General features: G+C 43.9%; 1 protein-coding gene across 1 annotated transcript; it reads right to left on the bottom strand.

Moving 5' to 3' along the window:
* Positions 1–2440: 2440 nt before the first annotated feature.
* On the bottom strand, positions 2441–14164 carry STC1 (stanniocalcin 1). The gene is made up of 4 exons (XM_057725327.1): positions 13818–14164; positions 11668–11810; positions 10729–10940; positions 2441–4518 (listed from the first exon to the last, which is right to left on the bottom strand). Exons 1-4 carry the CDS (start codon positions 13933–13935, stop codon positions 4248–4250), a joined length of 744 nt encoding a protein of 247 aa, XP_057581310.1. The 5' UTR covers positions 13936–14164; the 3' UTR covers positions 2441–4247.
* Positions 14165–18172: the final 4008 nt, after the last annotated feature.

Here is an 18172-nt window from a genome sequence, read left to right as displayed (position 1 = left end):
GCTTTAACAATTTACATTCCCACCAACAGTGCAGGAGGGTTCTCGTAGGGATATTTTCATAGATGAAAAAAAAGCTGTGAAGATGTCAGACACTTGGCCCAAAGCCACAAACTAGAATTTGAACTCAGTTCCTGGAAATCCCAGGTCTAAGATCTTAATCGCTACCCTGTAGTATGTATACAGCCTCTCTGCATAAATAGATATTGATAGAAGAAGATTAAGAATGAAAGATCATAATGAAATAGACGCATTCTTTTTCCCTGGCCAGGTCAGAGAAAAGCAAGTGCAATGTATTTTTGGCTTTGGAGAGACAATTCTTATAGTATTTGTTAGCTGTCTTCTGTATATCTGAACTGGGGAAAATGCAGTTTGGAGCTAGAAATGAAAGATATTGAGAAACATCCCATCTGAATTTAAAATATGCAGAAAATCCACTAATTAAAAAAATGAACTATATAAGATGTCTCCTCTTCACAACTACACGGCACAAGTCCCCAAGTTTCTGTGACTGAAGTTTTAACCATCCTTCAAGAACCAGGTAAATGTCATTCTGCTGGGAATCCTTCCCTCATTGTCTGAGATGGGGAGGCTCCTCCTTTCGTTCACCTCCCCTCTACTTGTGATGATAACACATGACACTTACTACATTACAGTGTATTGAACATGTTTTAAGCACTTCACTTATTTTATCTCCTAACAGCCCCATGGACAGTTATCACTATCCTCACTTTACGGAGGAAGAAACTGATATATTTTGAGATTAAATAACTTATCTGACATCATGCAGTTAATAAATGGTAGAGCCAGAATTCAAATTTCAGAAGTCCGACCCCAGAGCTAGAAGCTTATCACCACAGAGCTATCTGCCTTCCTTGCCTCATTGATTCAGTTGTCTTTTCCCCTCTTCCGACTCTTTCTAAATCATTCATTTAAAATATTGAGAGTATCCTGTGAACTGGGTGCTTTTCCAGTGCTGGGAATGCATTGGAGAAGGCATTGGTGACCAAGCAAAGCTGTTTCCCATTTAGACAAAGGGTGGAGGACAACGTCTTCTAGAAAGTGAGAATAGCATAATTAAAGGTGTGGAAGGGAGAGAGTGGACAGTCCTTTCCAGAACTCCTTCATGGATGGAGTGTACAGTTCCCTGAAGAGAAGGGCGAGTCTTGAGGCTGGAGATCTGAGCAGCGCCAGACCATAAAGCTTCTTCTAGGGTTGTAAGGAGTTGGCTGCAATTTTACTGTGAGGGTAATGGGAGCTGGCAAACGGTTTCAAGGACCTTTGGAAAATGTTGATTTAAACTATATTCATTTACATATTGGCACTTCATTAGCAACTTTAAAGAAACCAATCAGCCCATTAACTTTATGTTCAGAAAGTCTCATTCAAGAAGTTTTTAAAGAATAACAATGAAAGACATTGGGGAAAAAAACCAATAAAACGTAACACTTTATTATTATTTTTTATCTTAGAAGGAATTCACCAAAGGCTTCATATTATGCTATGGCATCTTTAATTATAAAAATAAGCAAATAAAATAACTTGCATCTGTCATTACCATGATATGTTTCATAACCTTTATATGCACATGGAGCTTAAAAATGTAATTTAACAATAAATAATGACATATACCAGATATGCTCACTGTTTATTCCAGTACTCAGCCAAAAACCTAAATATCATTTAAATTATAAATACATAATGCAAATATAATGGCACAAAAATGTCTAAAGTGCAACCAAATCACAAGAGAAGAATCATGCAAACTGGTCTAGGTCAGCCCCCGAATCACTCTGTGCAGCAAACACAAGACAAAGCTTTGGAAGTTTAATAGGGAATTGGGGGGAGTAGGATGGGGAAAAGAGATGCAAAAAACTAGCAATATTGTGAGAACTGCTTCTTTCTGTACGTGTAGATATATGTATTATAGATACATATATAAATATTATCGTGGGGAGAAAAGGCGGGGGTACCACGGTCTGAAGAGGTCACAGCAAATCAAAGGGAATCCACTGGACTGAAGTAAGAGAGAATTTTACTAGGAATACTCATGAACTACTTGTCGCATTGGGGTCCTGGCTTAGTGGGTTTGCAAAATGGACACAACACACAAAACTGTAATAGCTTTTCTGGTTTGGAGAAGCCAGCCTTGCCTGGGGGGGGAGGGATGGGCGAGGGAAGGAGAGGGAGAGTCAACTTAGAGTATGATCTACCTGATTTCCAAGAGGCTAAGGCAGTGTCCATATGTTTGGGGACCTGGGGATGGGACAGTTCTGAGTATAAAAATGCTCTTAACAATCTGATGTCAGCACGCTGAGAGGCTGTGTGGGGACAAAGGCAGCCACGCTTGTGCTGCTGCTGGGTCTGCTGCATTCGCTCTTGGTCCTTGAGCAGCACGTTACTGGTTTTAAAGGCTTTGTGGTAAAAGTTGTATTGCTTTTCATTTTTCTGGAGATGTGCCCTCCCTCCTCCCACCAGGATCCCTATCACTCGATTTGGTCAAATCTGGAGTTTATCCTAGTGAGAGTCAAGCACCAATGGTTTCTACCTAAGCGAGTTTGGAGTGGTCCTTACAGTCCTACCCCTCCTCCCTCTTCCTCTCTCTCGACATTGACCTTTGGTGGGCAGTGACGCTCCTAAGGGACTGTTGGGTTCAAGGACAGTGACCCTGAGAAACTACTGTTGTTCATAGCTAGGTTAATCATTTGGCTTTGGTGGTCGCCATCTTGTAAACATCACGGCAGAAAGGATCAAACCGCCAGCTCTTTTTTCCCTCTTTTTTTTGTTTTTTTGTTTTTTTTTTTTCTTTTTCTTTTTTGCAATCCTACAGAGCTGGCCCAGCTGCCAGGACTACTTTAGCAGGCAGCGTGCTACAGGACAAAAATGTAAGAGGAGTCTATTAAGGCTGGACAGCCCAGGGTTATTTATACCCCCTCAGCCCCAAGTCCCCCAAACTAAAGACCCAAAGGCTGATTGACTCATTCCTATGGAAAGCCTCCTACCCCATCATCAGGCTGCCAGAGTGCCAGGCACTGATGAAAGCAGGAAAGTCAAGAACTGCCACTTCCCAAGGTATTCTAGACCTTATCACACTCTAAGTGGTCCAAGCCCAAAGGGATGCTCTTTTTGGTTCCTGTAATTCTCAGTTGGATGTGACAGAGCTATTTCAGGATAGGTCTAAGTCAAGAGTAGCCTCTGGGTTGAGGTGGGCTGGGAGATTAACATCTTGCCTGGGGTCCTTCAGATAAACCTGTTGGTTTTTCCTATCTCATACAGGCCCATCTTAAGTTTCGATGTTGAGTAAAACTACTTCTACCCCCTTAGTTATAAAAAAGGCCACAAGGAGCATTTATGTGGATATCTGGAAGTGAGATAGTTATTCCATTCCCAGGAAAAGAAAAATAAAGCTAAGTTACAAAACTAAATCTATATGCAATAAAGTTATTATATACTGCTTTGTTTAAGCAGAGTCCTCTGGAATTTATGTACAGTACATTAGTTTTCACCTATTTATATTCCACAGTTAGACCTTAAGATTCTCTGGTTTTAAGACAATTGTTAAAGATACTTTTAAAGCTCTGAGCAGTTACAGTACATAGAGATGTTAGCTTTTTGTTTGTCATTAGATGCAAGAAGATGCAGGCTCCAAGTCTGGATGGAGAGCCAGGCTCGAGCAATTTGGTACATGTGTTGGGAAGGAAATTAGACATTGAGGATCAAGCCCGTAAGACACTAGCTCATGAGAGATCAAGGATTCAAATATGACATTCATATTCGTCCATGGCCAGCACAGATTCATAACACGAATTCCACTGAGCATCTTTATGAGCGTTTAAGACATGCACTTAAATTAAGTTGCTTCTTATCAGCTAACTCTACTGGGACAACCATTCTAAAGGGCTCCACATCTTCAAATTACAATGTCTGGGGAGTTACATGAATGTTTTGTGTTTGAGAGTCGTTGGAGGGGAGCTGGGAGTAGACCTGGTAGGGGAAAGTGATAAAAGAGGCCACTTTCTCCTGAGGAGGGGCAGAGAGATCACACATGTTCTGTTGGTGGGAATGCCGCCATCGCAGAATGTTGAGAGATTGATTACAGAAGCCTAGTTTCATGCAATTTTTCTTTAAGAGGGGGATAGAAAATAGGAACTACTTAAAAAAATCAAACCAGGCACAGTACACTCAATATTGGTGTGTGAACACCCTTAAAATGATCGTAGTTTGGTGAGGTTGTGAATACCTCTCCCCGGCTATGCACTCTCATGGGAGGTGCGTTTGATGTGGGAGGGAGAGGCCACCTCACCTCGGAGGTTCCTGAGGAGGACTTTCAGCTTCTGTGGCTCGTTGGCACGCCTCCTGTTGAAGTCAGCTCGCTGGTGTGTGTGGGCACAGTGATCTGTCTGCAGGATGTGAAAGAGGCTGGCCATGTTGGGTCCGATTTTCTCCATCAGGCTGTCTCTGATTGTGCTCACTGTGTCTTCATCACATTCCAGTAGGCTTCGGACAAGTCTGTTATAGTATCTGCATGGGGAAAGAGAGGGTTGTTCAGTGAGAGCAAGGCAAGACCCAGGCTTTTATCCGGGCTCTCACAAACACCCGGCCTGAATGAATGGCCAGACCAAGCACCCACAAACAGTTGCCTCAGCTGAAGGTAGCTTTTGCTTCTAACCTTTATGCAGTGTCTTCTTAGTGTGAGTGCATTTCCGCTGCCTGGATTTACCACCCAATGCAAGGTGGCTCTGTGTTCATGTTTAGCGCTCAGGAGATTGAGATGGCACTCTGAATTTTAGGCTCAAAGTGATGTCTAAAATCTTTAGAAACAGAGTATCATGGAGCTAGATGGGATCACAGAGATGATTTTATGACTATTTCATCATCACACTGTATACAGAAAAAAATACAGTGGCAGAGCTGAAGTGACCTGTCCGAAGTCACACAATGGGCTAGTGATTGAAGCAGGACTTAGTCAAACATAGTGAGGTGACCCAACACTCACACTCAATGTATATTTTAATAGTCACTGTACGTAAATGCAGTTATCTGCTGTTATTTTGGCGCCCTTTGTGATCTTCCGTTTTCTTGGTGGTGTGTGTGCAGGTGTGTATGCATGTAAGTGCATATTCTGATTAAATTTCTCTTTTTAAAGGAGATCCCTGTCTTCGGTATCTCATGCATTTTTCTACTCAATCTAATTTCCCTATCATGCACTCGGCTAGCCTCTCTGGAGGCTGTTGTCTCATCCCATTTTCAGTTTTCCTGCAAAGGTAGATTGCAGTCAGAGGGCCAAATGCCAGGCAATGAGGATATTTAAATGGCAAGATTGGTGATCCTTAATGGTTCATGCTTTAATCATCCCAAGAAGCCTTCTCCCACTGCTCTAGCTTTTGCTGGCCTCTCCTTTTCTGGGATGCTTTATAGATGTTTGGTTACCATCACACAGGCCAGCATTTGATGGTTTGCTGATGGTTTTGTTTTCGTGACTAGATGGTAAACTTATTGAAGGCAGGGTGTGTGTCTTTGTTCTTTGTATCCCTCATGTGCTCATGTCCTAGAGCTATATTGTCTACTCACTGCCAATTTGTTGATTTATTTTGTGGCCACCGAGGAAATTGAGCTTTCAAAATAGAGTTCTTTCCAACGTTATGATTCCCAAAAGAAAAAATTATCTGTAGGTCTTCGGTAAGTTTTACCAAAAAATTTGTATTTGGTATGAGTAACCTTCATCTTTGGTGTAAGTTCTTTAAGCATCTGAAACACTACAGCTGTGTTATGGCTCAGAAAGGATTAAACTGTCTAATGTATATTTTTTTCCTGAAGAATATGGTTTAATCATCTTAAATAGTCACAGGACATGTTTCCACACATAAGATGACAGTGCAGACGTGAAAACCATTGTGTTAATGTCCTACGGCAAATATTCCTAGGTAATACTCCCTTTGATGCAGGTTTTTGAAAAATCAGCACATATGGGTTAAACAGCATGGAAACGACCAAAAAAGGATGGAGTCTATCATGATATAGAGAACGTATGGAAACCCTGTCATTGACCTTTTATCAGTAAACAATCTCATAGTTAATGCATATAAATTACTCGCCCTATTCTTTGGGAAGACAGTTCAGTTATTTTCCAATTTGAATTGGGATGCATTTGCTCCATTTTGAGGTGGCAGTTGTCCAAACCCATTAGCTCTGTGTTCACTAATTAAGGACTCTCCTGAGGATGGTGGTCTGCAGCATTTATGTGGAGAGACCCTTTCCTTAGAGGAGCCTGAGGACTGCCGGGCCAAAGATCTGCCATGAAAAGAAACCTGTTTATTTTTAACTCACCTCACAGAGCACAGGATCAAACATTTTTCCAGAATAACTTAACCCCCTAGAGAGGTCCTTTCAAGGATGTAGGGTAAATACGGTGGAATGTGGGCACTGAAGCAAAGCTGTCACCCTTCTGTGAGGGAGCAGAATGAAGCTAGGGAAGGAGGGAGAAATATGCCTGGGTCTCTGATACAGTCTTGGCTCTACCCCTCCCACGAGGGAGGATTATATCCAGCTGTTGTTAAAACTGGGATTCCCTGGCATGGAGAAACATTTTCCAACCCTTTGGAATTATAAAGCACATGAGTCAAAGCAGATCTCACTTGGATGGGGAAATGGGGAGAAAAGTGGTTTCGGAAAAACTGAGAATAAACTACTTTGTACCAACAGCTTCAGACATCTACACACCCACATAGATCCCCACTCATCTTTTGGGCTCTGCTAAGATGTAGGTCCCCTGGATCTCTCTGTCTATTTCACAGGGTGATTAGATCCTAGAGAATAAGGTTTCAGACCCCTCATCTTCCTGCCCCTCAATAAGGACTTATAAGTTGGAAGTTAACCCTTCCATTTCTAGAAAGAAAGAACTGTTCACACCAAGTGATCTTCCAGATGGGCTGGAGAAGATGATCTTTCCTTAGATCAACATTGAAAACTCTAGTCTGGATGAAGAAGTATAACCCCAGTAAGGAAACTAAGCTTCTGTAACTAGCCTCACCTCTTTAAGGTCAGATGTGCTCCTCTGGCCCCCACTTTGTCAAAACACCTCTTCTCCATCTCTGAGAGAGCCTACCTTTACTGTGCTTTCTCTGCTGGCCCCGACAGGCCACCTGTTCTTGGTGCTTCTTGAGGTTGAGCCTTGCCAACCTGACTGTTCTTAGCGACTCCCCCCAAATCTACCCTTAGTTTCTCCCACGGAGCTTGTTAATACAGCAAGCGCAGGCTAAGAGAGCTCCTTGGAATAGAAAATGTCCACGGCTCCAGTAGCAGCTCCTCCACGTGTAAGAAACCTATCAGACGGTCTTGATGTTGACACCGTTTGTCCCAGTAAGCGATAGGTTAGTCCCACACCTCTCCATTAAGGGCTGGAATATGGCATTGACCTCTGGGGTTGCATGGGCTAATGAGACAGACCTTTCCTATCTCTAAACCCCGCATTGAGGTTACTGAAGAGATTGTGTCTCCAGCAAAAGTTGACTTAGCTATCGTCATATATTTCTTGATTACTGTCTTGTACCAAGACTTGATGTTAATATAGCTATTGGTGAGATGTACCTTCTCTTTGAGGAGAGAATGTACTCAAATTTAATTGTTGCTCACTGGGGGTACATTTATTCCATTCTGCTCGGTATTCCACTTTTGGATTGTAGGTATTTCCTGCAGGTTTTACTGGCTGTCATTTTTGAAGTGGAAATCAGATAGCCTGGCTCAGGGCTGTGTGAATTCTAGGCTCAGCTCTGTCATTCATTAGCTGTGTGACCTTCAGCAGGTCTCTGGGTCTGCTGTTCTTTAATCAATAAAATGAGGCATTTAGTCCATTTCCAGCTATGGTCATTTCCAGCTATGACTTTTTGTTTCTGGGGTTTGATATATACATTCCTTCTCTATTTAACAACAGAAAAAAATAATGCAGCTCTGCTTAAAGCCCATCTTTGGCAAGAAGAGTTACAACTATTTAAGAAGATTCCTTTCCTCATCTTTATGGGGGGTGGGCTCCCAGGACTTGGTGGGCTAAGTGTTCTGATCACTCAGCCTGGAAGGACCCTTTAGAGCATGTTTCTTTCCTCCCCCTTTGAAAATTCCATCGCTGACTTTTTTCCTTGGTAAAGAATAAGATCAGATATTCTCCATAGCTACTGTTTCAGCCATGCTTACCCAAAAACACACATACTGCCTAGGAACGTTCTGTGTGAAGGTTTATAAATAGTCCTTTGTTTCCCATGATCAATATTATTCTTCTGTTTCCTGTTCCCTATCCATGCCCTAGAGAGTTGGAAGCTTTGTTAGTTTTCCTACTCTGGATCTGGATTGGTTTAATTTCTTCTCAGGACTCACACTGCCCAGCCTGCCTGATCAATTTTGCCTGCTTGCTTCATGGCTGAAAGTATAGTTTGCAAATTCAGCCAGGGGGATACTCCAGCTATCCTTTCTCTTCTAAGTGCATTTCTCTCATGGAAAACTTCCCTGTTCTGGCTCCTGGTCCAGTCACAGGCTTTTGGATTCTCCCAGGCCCAACTCTCATGCTAGATAAGTCACAGGAAGGTGGAATGAACCTGTAACTACTTCCTTTCGCAATTCTGTGCCAACTGGCACAACTTAGTGTGTATCTATGGTGGGACACAGGCTGGGAAAGCAGGATGTTTCAGGAGAGTGAGGAGCTTAAATAGAGCAAATCGAGCCCAGCATGGAACCGGAAATCTCTAGCGCTGAGCAGGAAGAATATTAATATTAGCCAGCTGAAGTGAAATAACTGGAGAAAGGTAAGAGTCACATGGAAGATCCTGGCCTTCAGGAGATGACCATTTGCCCCACTTCTCTAATAAGGATGATTCTTCTAAGATAATGGAGGGAGATCACTAGACGCCACGTGATCTTTCCTAAAGGTGCTGAAAACAAGGCACCTATTGAAAAGAATAATGGCCTGGTTATAACCTCCTGTTACTAGTCACAGACTGTTAGCATCCCCAGTCCAGAATCTGTATTCTCCCTTCTCTAAGACCTCTCCCTTCATAATGGAAGATGCGACCTCAGTTGAATTAGAGACGTTAGTATTGTCTCAAAATTGGCCACATGCCATAATATAGATCATGAATTGTCACTGGACCCTTAAAGATCAAAACTTATAATAATGGCTATGCTAATATATTCATGCCCCACCCCCCACTACCCCCAAAACACACACTTGATCCCTAGCCCCTGTGGAACCTAGAAATCTTTATTTCCTTTCCTTAGGGTGAAAGGAGTCGCCAACAATTAGCCAGGTGTTTTTGTTTTTTGTTTTTTTTTCTCTCCAGATGTAATAAGAAACTTCCTAGGAGAATATTAAGACCAAGGTCAATATAAAGAGACAGGTCATTTGAGATACATGCTGAATTTGATTTTCCTGTTCTCAGAAAATCAGTTAGGACCATGACAGAGTCACTTCCAAGGACCGAACAAACGATTTTTATAAACTGACATGAGGTTCTGAAGAGCACTGGTCTGTAGGTAAGAGTGAATCAGAAATTTACAAAGTTTATGTCGGAGGCCTTAACCTTTCCCTGAGAAGGAGCTACTTTTCTCATTTTCCAGTTGCATATACATATATGACTAACTCACTGGTAAGCCCCAGAAGGACTAGGTTATTGCCACTATCTGAAGAAGGGTGGCAGCACCTGGCTAGGAAATTAATCAGGTAAGTCTATGTTAGCTCTCCTGGGGTCAGAGTAACACGTAAGGTCTGACCTTTGTGAATATGTGCAGATTTGGCTGGAGAGTCAAGGAGTCATAGCACTTCAGGACTAGGAGTCAAGTTTTAGGCTGTGTGGTATCATGGTAGGCTGAACTTGACCAGTCTGTACTGGCCCTGCCATGCCTCCATGCTAGCCCCATCAGCACCTCTCTGGACTTGATCACAGATGGAGAAGCCTAGGTCTCTCCAGGAAACTTTGTAGGCCATAGAATGAGTATGTCTGCCATCTCTTGTCTTAGATGTTCACTCCTGGCTGGTAAAGACAGTGAGTCAAGGGCACAGAAAGGCACGATGCTCAGATATTACTAGCTTAGTGGCTTGGGATCACTTTAGAATACTAAGATAAGAATGTGATCTGGGTAGTCACCAGAGCATAGTTCCAGGAAAACTTGAACTAGAAGAACAGGATAACAGACCTGGAAGGGACCATGGGAATCATCTAGTCCAGCCACTTTCACTTTCCACAAAGGAAATTTGAGTGCCACCAAAGTCAGACGGTTCACTCTGGGCTACCCAGTGAAATATCTGATTGGGCTTAGGACGGAATCAAATACACACAGTCTTAAAACTCTGCATTATGACATTTGACCAAGGTTTTCACAATGGCCAATCGTACTGTGCATAGTCATGATTTCAGCCCAATTTGGTGCCTCAAAAGCTGGTTTCCATAAACTTCACAATTCCCTTCAGGCTTATGGAAGGAAACGGACAGTGCACCCAGGGATGCTGCAGATGAAGTTTTCTATTAGCTGCATGGAAAGACTTTTCCTATAACAGTGAAAAAAAAATCCAGGCTGCTTAAGCTGTCACAACCAATCACAAACATATTTTTTTCCTGCAAAAGCTGGGAAGACTGCAAGCTAAAATAAGAGCATGACTGTGGCAATTTAACCCCTTCTGTGTCTGGCTCTGCCAGCCAACCACTCCTCCCTCCCCTACAACTGCCAAAAAGTGGACTCCTTTTGTACCTGTTGGAGAAGTGATTAGGGAGCTGGACGACTTCTGTGATGGCTTCGGGGTTCCGCTTGGCGACACTGCACACGTTCAGCTTGCTGTAGCACTCCTCCTGCACCTCGGCAATCATCCTCTGGAAAGTGGAGCATCTCCGAATGGCCAGGAAGACCTTGGAGGTGACCCCGTTGGCAATGCACTTCAAGCTCTCTTTGACAAATGCTTTTCCCTGCCGAGGAAGGGGGGTAGGAGGACAAGCTTTAGCTTGAGCTGACAAGAGAGGACAGGGCCTACGATATGTGGAACTTAATGGGGCTCGCCTTGGCACTGTCTCATGGCCCTCTCTGCATGTCCTTGCAATGAGAGAATTATACGCTGCGACCAGGATTTTACAAAAAAGACCCTCTTCCCTTAGACTACCTTGAGAATTGAGCTCCATAGACATGAAATGAGATGAGAAAGAGATGACCCATACCTAACCCCCCTTCAGCCTAAAAATAGCCATAACATGGCTTTGTATTCTTGGGATTGATATTTGGTAACTCAAATCACAAGCTAGTAAAAAAAACAAAAAAACAAACAAAAAAAACAAGCTAGCGTGCTGGCTCTTACAGTGAGAAGAACTTCTTTGTTAGAAGAACATTTTTATTTCCTCTCGAAGAGGCAAACATTTTCTTCTCATCACCTCTCCCTTATAAGACAGCCTCTGTTAGCGTGTTACAACTGTGCATTAGAGTGGGTGGAGAGTGGCTTATGTAGAACCTATTTCGTGGCCAAAAGTGTGTGTGTGTGTGTGTGTGTGTGTGTGTGTGTACACACATTGGAGAAGAGAATTTAGACTGGGAAGGCTGAGAAGCAGAGCTGGTTGCCTGCAAGACTGGTTCCTAAGAACAACAGTCTCATACACTGTTAAAGACAAGCAGCCGGTTGGGAGCAGGGGGTCAAGGTCTTATTACCTGAGTGTCAAATTTAGCAGCGCTGTACAAGAAGGATTTACAGATGTCGTACATCCCATCTGTGTCACAGGTGGAGTTTTCCAGGCATGCAAAAGCTCCACAGCCAACCTGCAGAGCGCTGTTGAGGCAGCGAACCACTTCAGCTGAAAGAGACAAATCCATCCAATCTGGGTCAGACAGCGAGGACGGTGTGGAGGGATCAAGTTGATGTGGTGGCAAAGTTCAAGGACAAGGGGTCAGAAGAACGTATCCTAGAAGTCTGTGATGGGGCCAGTAGATAGACCCCTTCAGAGCGGGGTGGGGGTGAGAAAGAGAGGGGACAGGCAGATCCCTTTTGCTTACAAGAACCAGAGCACATGGAGGAGAGGGAAGGAGTTTTCCCTCGGAGATACGCTCTCTTGCTCTTACCACCACACACAGTTTTGGTGGCTGGAGAAGAAAGGTGGGAGTGTGAGGCACGCACAGTGCTTGAAGCAGCTCTGCAGAATCCAAGGGCATCCCTCAAAGACTGAAAGCATGCGAAGGCAGAAGGTAGTGGTGGGTGGTCAAGTTTAGGAGGAGGAAGGGCCAGGGAGTCCATTTGGCTTCCGAAAAATACACTCCAGAGTAATAAGCATGGGATTCTGGTCTAAATGGCAGAGAAGAATTTGCCAGGAGTCCACTAGGAGACCCTTCTGATTTAGGGCTTTTAACTTACCTTCCTATTGACAGAAAGAAATCTGACCCATTCATGTTTCATCCCAACCCCCCCCCCCCCCCCACTATAGGACAGTGCTTAGAGGTATGCATAATCTCTCTCACATTAAAAGCCATTTTTTTTTTTAGAAAAGAGAAACACAGGTGTAGAATAACAAGGCCAAGGCAACCCTTGTGCAAGACTGGAAGAAAACCGCAAAGAACTTGCATGAGGCTTTCTACATTCTGGATTAGATCTCCCATAAAAGTAATTTCTCTCCTACAGATGAGGGGTGTTCTGGCAGGCAGCACGGAGAGCATGATCTACAGCCTTCATACCATAGGAGTCTCCTCTGAGATCAAAAGCACGGTTTGCTTAGGTGGCCCCTCCCCCTCCCACCACCCGCAGCCTCTGGGATGTTACAAGTCATTTCCCTAATTATATATTTCCATGGGTTCAAATTATAACTTTGCTTTAAGCAGTTTTAATATGCATTAGGGTTGCTATTGTTTTAGGCAAGCTTGAATTGTGAATCACTGCATCTCTATAGCAACTAAGTACAAAAGGAAGTGAAGCAAAGCCCTCCTCTAGGCAGGGACCTGTGCTCTTCCGAGCAGCATTTGGACACCTGCGAGCCCATCTTTGCGGACAGGTGGGGGAGAGAGGGCAGTCACGGAAGGGCAGCATCTGGGCAAGCGAAGTCCAAAGGCAGAGGTGTCAATGCCGGCTTCCTAAGGACTCTTTTCCTTTAGAGGCCAAGGTAATACATAATTAACGGCTCCAGGAGTCAGGGCTAGAGTGAGACCTCCCTTTTGGAGAAATAGCTGCTACGTTTCACAAATACTCTTTTTAGAGGGGCTCTCTGGCCGCGGCGCTGCGTGGGGACTGAATGGAGCCCGAGAAAGCAGGGAGGGACAGAAGGAGCAGTGTCGAGGGTGGGATGTGTAGGGTTTTCTCTGAATTTGCCCTGGATTTGTCAGACTGGAGGGCTATGGTTCCGTAAATCAGTCTGCAGAGGGAGCTTTCTGTGTGTTCTCTGGAGGGGCAAGGAAGTCAAGTTACAGGGTCTTTAGGGTGAAGAACGAGGGACAGCATCAGACAAGTCACGTCTCACCTTAAGATCAGCTTCAGCTTCTGGAAAGTATAGAGAGCGCTTTGAAGCATGCCAACATTCAAGCCTTTCCCCCGCCCCCTCCCCCCCAAGAGGGTACGTGCCAGATTTCAGGCAATCAGGCTAGGCTTATGCAATGAAATACCCTCAGCAGAGCGCCCAGCTTCTTCGTTAGTTGCATGCAATTTATTAAACAAAGGAGCTCCACTTCCTAAGGCTATTGGATTACACTGGCAGTTTATTGCCATCAGGCATGAAGCGCATTTATTATCAAGATCAGCCGTCACAGACACAGTTGCAAAAGCGAGAGGCAAATGAGGACAGCTCTTTGGGGGAGAAACCAGTCCTGGGTTTGCCGCTTACCTGAGTTCTGAGCTGCCACCCGGGATTTCCTGGGGCTCACAGAATCATTCTGCTCCGCCTCATGGGTTGCAGAAGCACTGATCACCAGCACCAGAAGCACTGCTGAGTTTTGGAGCATTCTCTGAGAAGTTTCCGCTAAGTTGTTGGGTTTTTTTTTTCCTCCCCCCCTTTTCCTCTTTCCCTCTCCCGGCTTGAGTGAAGATGTGGATCTGGATACACTGAGAGCCTAGGTGAGGATTTGATGAGGCTTTTTTTGTTGCTGCCGGTGCTGCTTCTGCTGGCGCTTTTGCTGCTGCTGCCGCCGCTGCTGCAGTCGCTGCTTCTTGCACCTCTGGCTTTTGCAAACTGGGGGCCCAAGAGCTGCACCCAGGGATTTTATAGCCGTTCTTATCGGTCCTCAGGATCAGGGACCAATCAGGTCCCTCAACTGGTCTGGCCAGCCAATCGGAGGGCATGCTCATTGGGCTGGAGCCGTTTGACTTCTTAGAAATATTTTCCAGCAAATTAAAAGTACCTGCTGCCAATGTTTGATACGTGTGTGTGACTGTGTGTGCAGAGAGGTGTGAAAAAGCTATTTTCATAGAATGAAGGGATGACTTTGTATTGATCGAATGAAAGGGAAATCACATGACGATCTCAACAAGGTGCTTTGGGAAATCTATCCATCTTTTTTCAAAAAAGTGCCTGGGGGAGGAATGGGCAGCACAGGCAGGATGAGTAGTGTGGTCTCTGGATGCGAATTTAACCTCATTATAGCAGTTTTACTATCATTTTCACAGCACATTCTCTGTGTTGTAAGCTACATACACGGTCCCTCCCCATCTTCTCAGCATAAGTGTGTTCACAGGTCTGAGAGGCATTTTGGTTGTATGTGGACCTTCTGAGTTTTCACATATATGAGTCCTTGGGAAGGGACATATAGGAGAGGAAGGGCCCTCATGAACTGGGATATGGCAGCTCTGAGCTGTGGTCTGAGTTCTTTTTTTGGTTAGCTCTATGACCCTGGTCAAGTCCCTTTACCTTGCTCTACCTGTTTTCCAACCTGTCAAATGCCAAAGTTGGAGTCTAGCATTCTTTACACCTCTAAAACTATGATTCTCTAGTAACACAGATTAACCTCGACTCCGTCTTTTTCGTTACCTGCAGGACTGCAAACTCCAAGACTGTTAGTTACCACAGGTAGACACATGCACACTTTTATACACGACACTCAATAGGGAGACATTGTGAATGTCTGAAGATTAATAAACTGTGTATTCCAGCCCAGCAACTTCATAATCACGTTGAAACAATACGCTGGCCAAAGCAAGGCTAAACCTGCTGGGTAAAACAGTTCATTTCTTGAGGAGAGAGGGTAAGGAGGCAGGCTGGACAGGGAAGAAGGGGTAGGAGACCAGAATGTGTAGGAGAAAAGACTGATAAGCTCTAGACATAATAAGAAAATTACAGTGGCATCACAAACATGCCTAGCATAGAGGCTCATATTTTCTTACAAGTGGGCTATAGGCAACATTGAGGCTTTTCCCTAACTTGTGAAGGAGGCTAGTGATCTTGGAGAGGACTTAGGGTAGAAAGGTTGTCATTAAGGGCTGGGTTGAAGTGAAAGGATTAAGCAAGACAACCTTTAAACATTTTGAGGAGGTAAGTGAGAAAGGGCCATTGGAGATTCAGACAGACAGGGGCAAGATGATCTTGTAAGGAAACAGAGCCAGTGGCTTCCCTGTAAATCCTCAAATCTTCAAACAAAGGTTGAAGAAAGAGCGCCATGCCTACTAACCGCAAACTAAGAACCAGCCCTACAGGTGTGTCAGGGGTGAGCTTGTTGAGTGATTACAGGTTCCCTTGCCAAAAAAATGGTTGTTTGGAAAGCATGAAATCTGCTAGAAAAAGGGATAGAGAAAATAAAGGATAGAGGGAATATCTAAAGAAAAGAAAGGGAATTTTCAAATTTCCACTAAACAGTGAGTGTGTTTCAATTTAGATTAACTGACAGTATTGGTATTTCTCAAGTACCTTCTAGGCTGGGAGCTGGGGAATGAGTGGGGGAAGGTAAAGGAGAAGAGAGATAGAAGGAGGAAAAGAAATGATTCTTATCATTGAGGAGCTTGTAGTCAAGTTGGGAAGACGGTCAACCCCAGTGACATTTCCTAAAGGTTCAGGATGTCAGGACTTTGCATGGTAAGAGAAGGGCATGCTCAACATTGGCTAGAGATGTGGGGAAGCCTTCATGGAAGGGTCAGTGCAGGGAAGATGTGAATTGCTGTTATTGCTTTTTAAGAATTTCAGGAAATTTCTGTTCCTCAGGATTCTCTACCTACTTAGCCATTGTTTATTGTTAAAGGCAGTGCTGTTTCTCTTGTTAGTCTTTCCCTGTGTTGACCTACTGGCTTTGTAGGGTAATGACTTACTTTCCACCATCCACATTCTTTTCCCCACACTCTGAGGCTCCCACCAGAACAGATTGTTCCACAAGTGTCAGGATGTGTGTTGCGTTTTCTCTGAGGTTGATTTATTGTTTCTCCTTATTTCACTTACTATCATGTGCCTGGAAGTTCCTAGTTGGGTGTGTGAAATGTCTCATAATGACAGATAAGCTGTGAGCTGAAGAAATCCAATAGTGGGCAGCCATCTTGGTTCGCATATAACTAGTGCATCAGTGCATTTGAGAACATCACAAGCAGAAGCTGAAGCCTAAGTAGAAATGCCCAATGGAAATAAAGTTGCTTCCCTAGAGTTCAAGGACATCTGAATGTCCGCAATCATTGTGCTCCCCTTGGACTTCGAAATAGCAATGATAGAAGAGTCTTGGGAACACTGGAGGTGATCTCTGGTTTCTTTGTAACTTCTTCTGGCAGGGCCATAGGTGGTGGTGAGTAAGAGAGAGTATAAAGGAGTTTGAATATCAGATTTCACAGTTTGAATATTATGTTGCAAGCAACAAGGAGTCAAGGGTTCTTGAGTAGGAATTGTTAAATGTGTTGAAATTAGCATTGGGGGAAGGTCTTTTGATTGTATTTACAAAGATTTGGAGGAAGAAAAGAAAGGAGGTGGTAAGACTAGTTAGTAATATCAGTTTGTGTTGATGAGGTCCTGGACAATGACCATAGCAGTAAGAGAGGAAGGGGGAAATGATGAGAGATATTTTAAATAAAATGGAAATTACTGGAAAAAATAATTGGAAAAAAATTTATTGGAAAAACAATCCTTCTCCTAGTTTAATGATAAGGTAGATAATGTACCTCAGGGCTTTCCCTTCCTCATTTATTGGCTATGATTTTTAGTGAATAACACTACCTAGCATCTTGGTTCGGCAGGCACTTTCTGGGGTCCTGTTAAGGTAATAATTTACCTAACGAAAGGACTTGATGTGCTTAAGGTAGATGAGGAAGCTTCCCAAGGCCAACTGTGCAGCGGATGGGAGGGAAGGGGAGCCTTTGCCATTGCCCCCAAGCAGGGAAAGTGCAAAGGAGTGGGTGGGAGAAGCTGCCAACACCTAAGGCTGAGTGATGGTACCCTGGCTGTGCCCTTGCGAGGTTGGCATGAGTTCAGTGAGAAGATTAAGCCAAAGATCTCTGGGGCTTTGTTGGATTTGGCTAGCTTAAAGCTGAGCAGTGAATGGCTCTGGGCCTTTCGGTGAGAGCAGCCCAGGAGCATGGTTTCTTGGTAAACGTGTCTTTTGTTGTTAACAGAGTGCAAAACTCATCGAAGTTGGTGTGACATGGTGACCAAGGTTGGAGTGTCATCGTCATTCTTCTATGGGAATTTTAGGCCTGACTGCACTGTTGGACTATTGAGTCATGCCTTCCTTTCGTGTCTTTCAAGCAAAAGGAGGAGGAGAGGAAAAGGAGAAAGATAAGCAGGGAAAAATTATTTTCATCCTTCTATTGGGCTGTCCATAAGATGTGTTCAGTAGCAGCATACAGAAAAACCTGAACACATTTTTCTGGCCAACCCAATATAAAGATACCAGGTTTTCTGTGCAGACAGTCTCAAATTCTTGAGTCTCAAATTCTTTGCCTCTCTAATTTGCCTTTCATTACGTTAAACACTGCCAAAGAAAGAAAGGGAGAAAATACATTAGGAGGGCAACCCTTCCCCTCCAGCCCACTGGCTTAGGGAGGGTTACTGAGTGCTTGGCACTATTAGGTCAGGTGATGTGGGAAATGCAGAGAAATGTTGGACCTTTTTGTGTGCTCCCTGAATTCCCAAGCTGTTCTTGATGCACAAGTGTTGTATTTGATGAGGAAGATATCTGTTTTCTGGAAATATAATATGGCGAGTGGGTTGGACTAGAGTTTACAGGTTTAGATTCAATTAACATTTACTGGGTGCCTATCTGCTCTATACCAGGTATT

This window comes from Hippopotamus amphibius, chromosome 2, assembly GCF_030028045.1.
Source record: "Hippopotamus amphibius kiboko isolate mHipAmp2 chromosome 2, mHipAmp2.hap2, whole genome shotgun sequence".
NCBI classification, from domain to species: domain Eukaryota; kingdom Metazoa; phylum Chordata; class Mammalia; order Artiodactyla; family Hippopotamidae; genus Hippopotamus; species Hippopotamus amphibius.
This window is presented reverse-complemented; position numbering and strand designations above follow the sequence as displayed.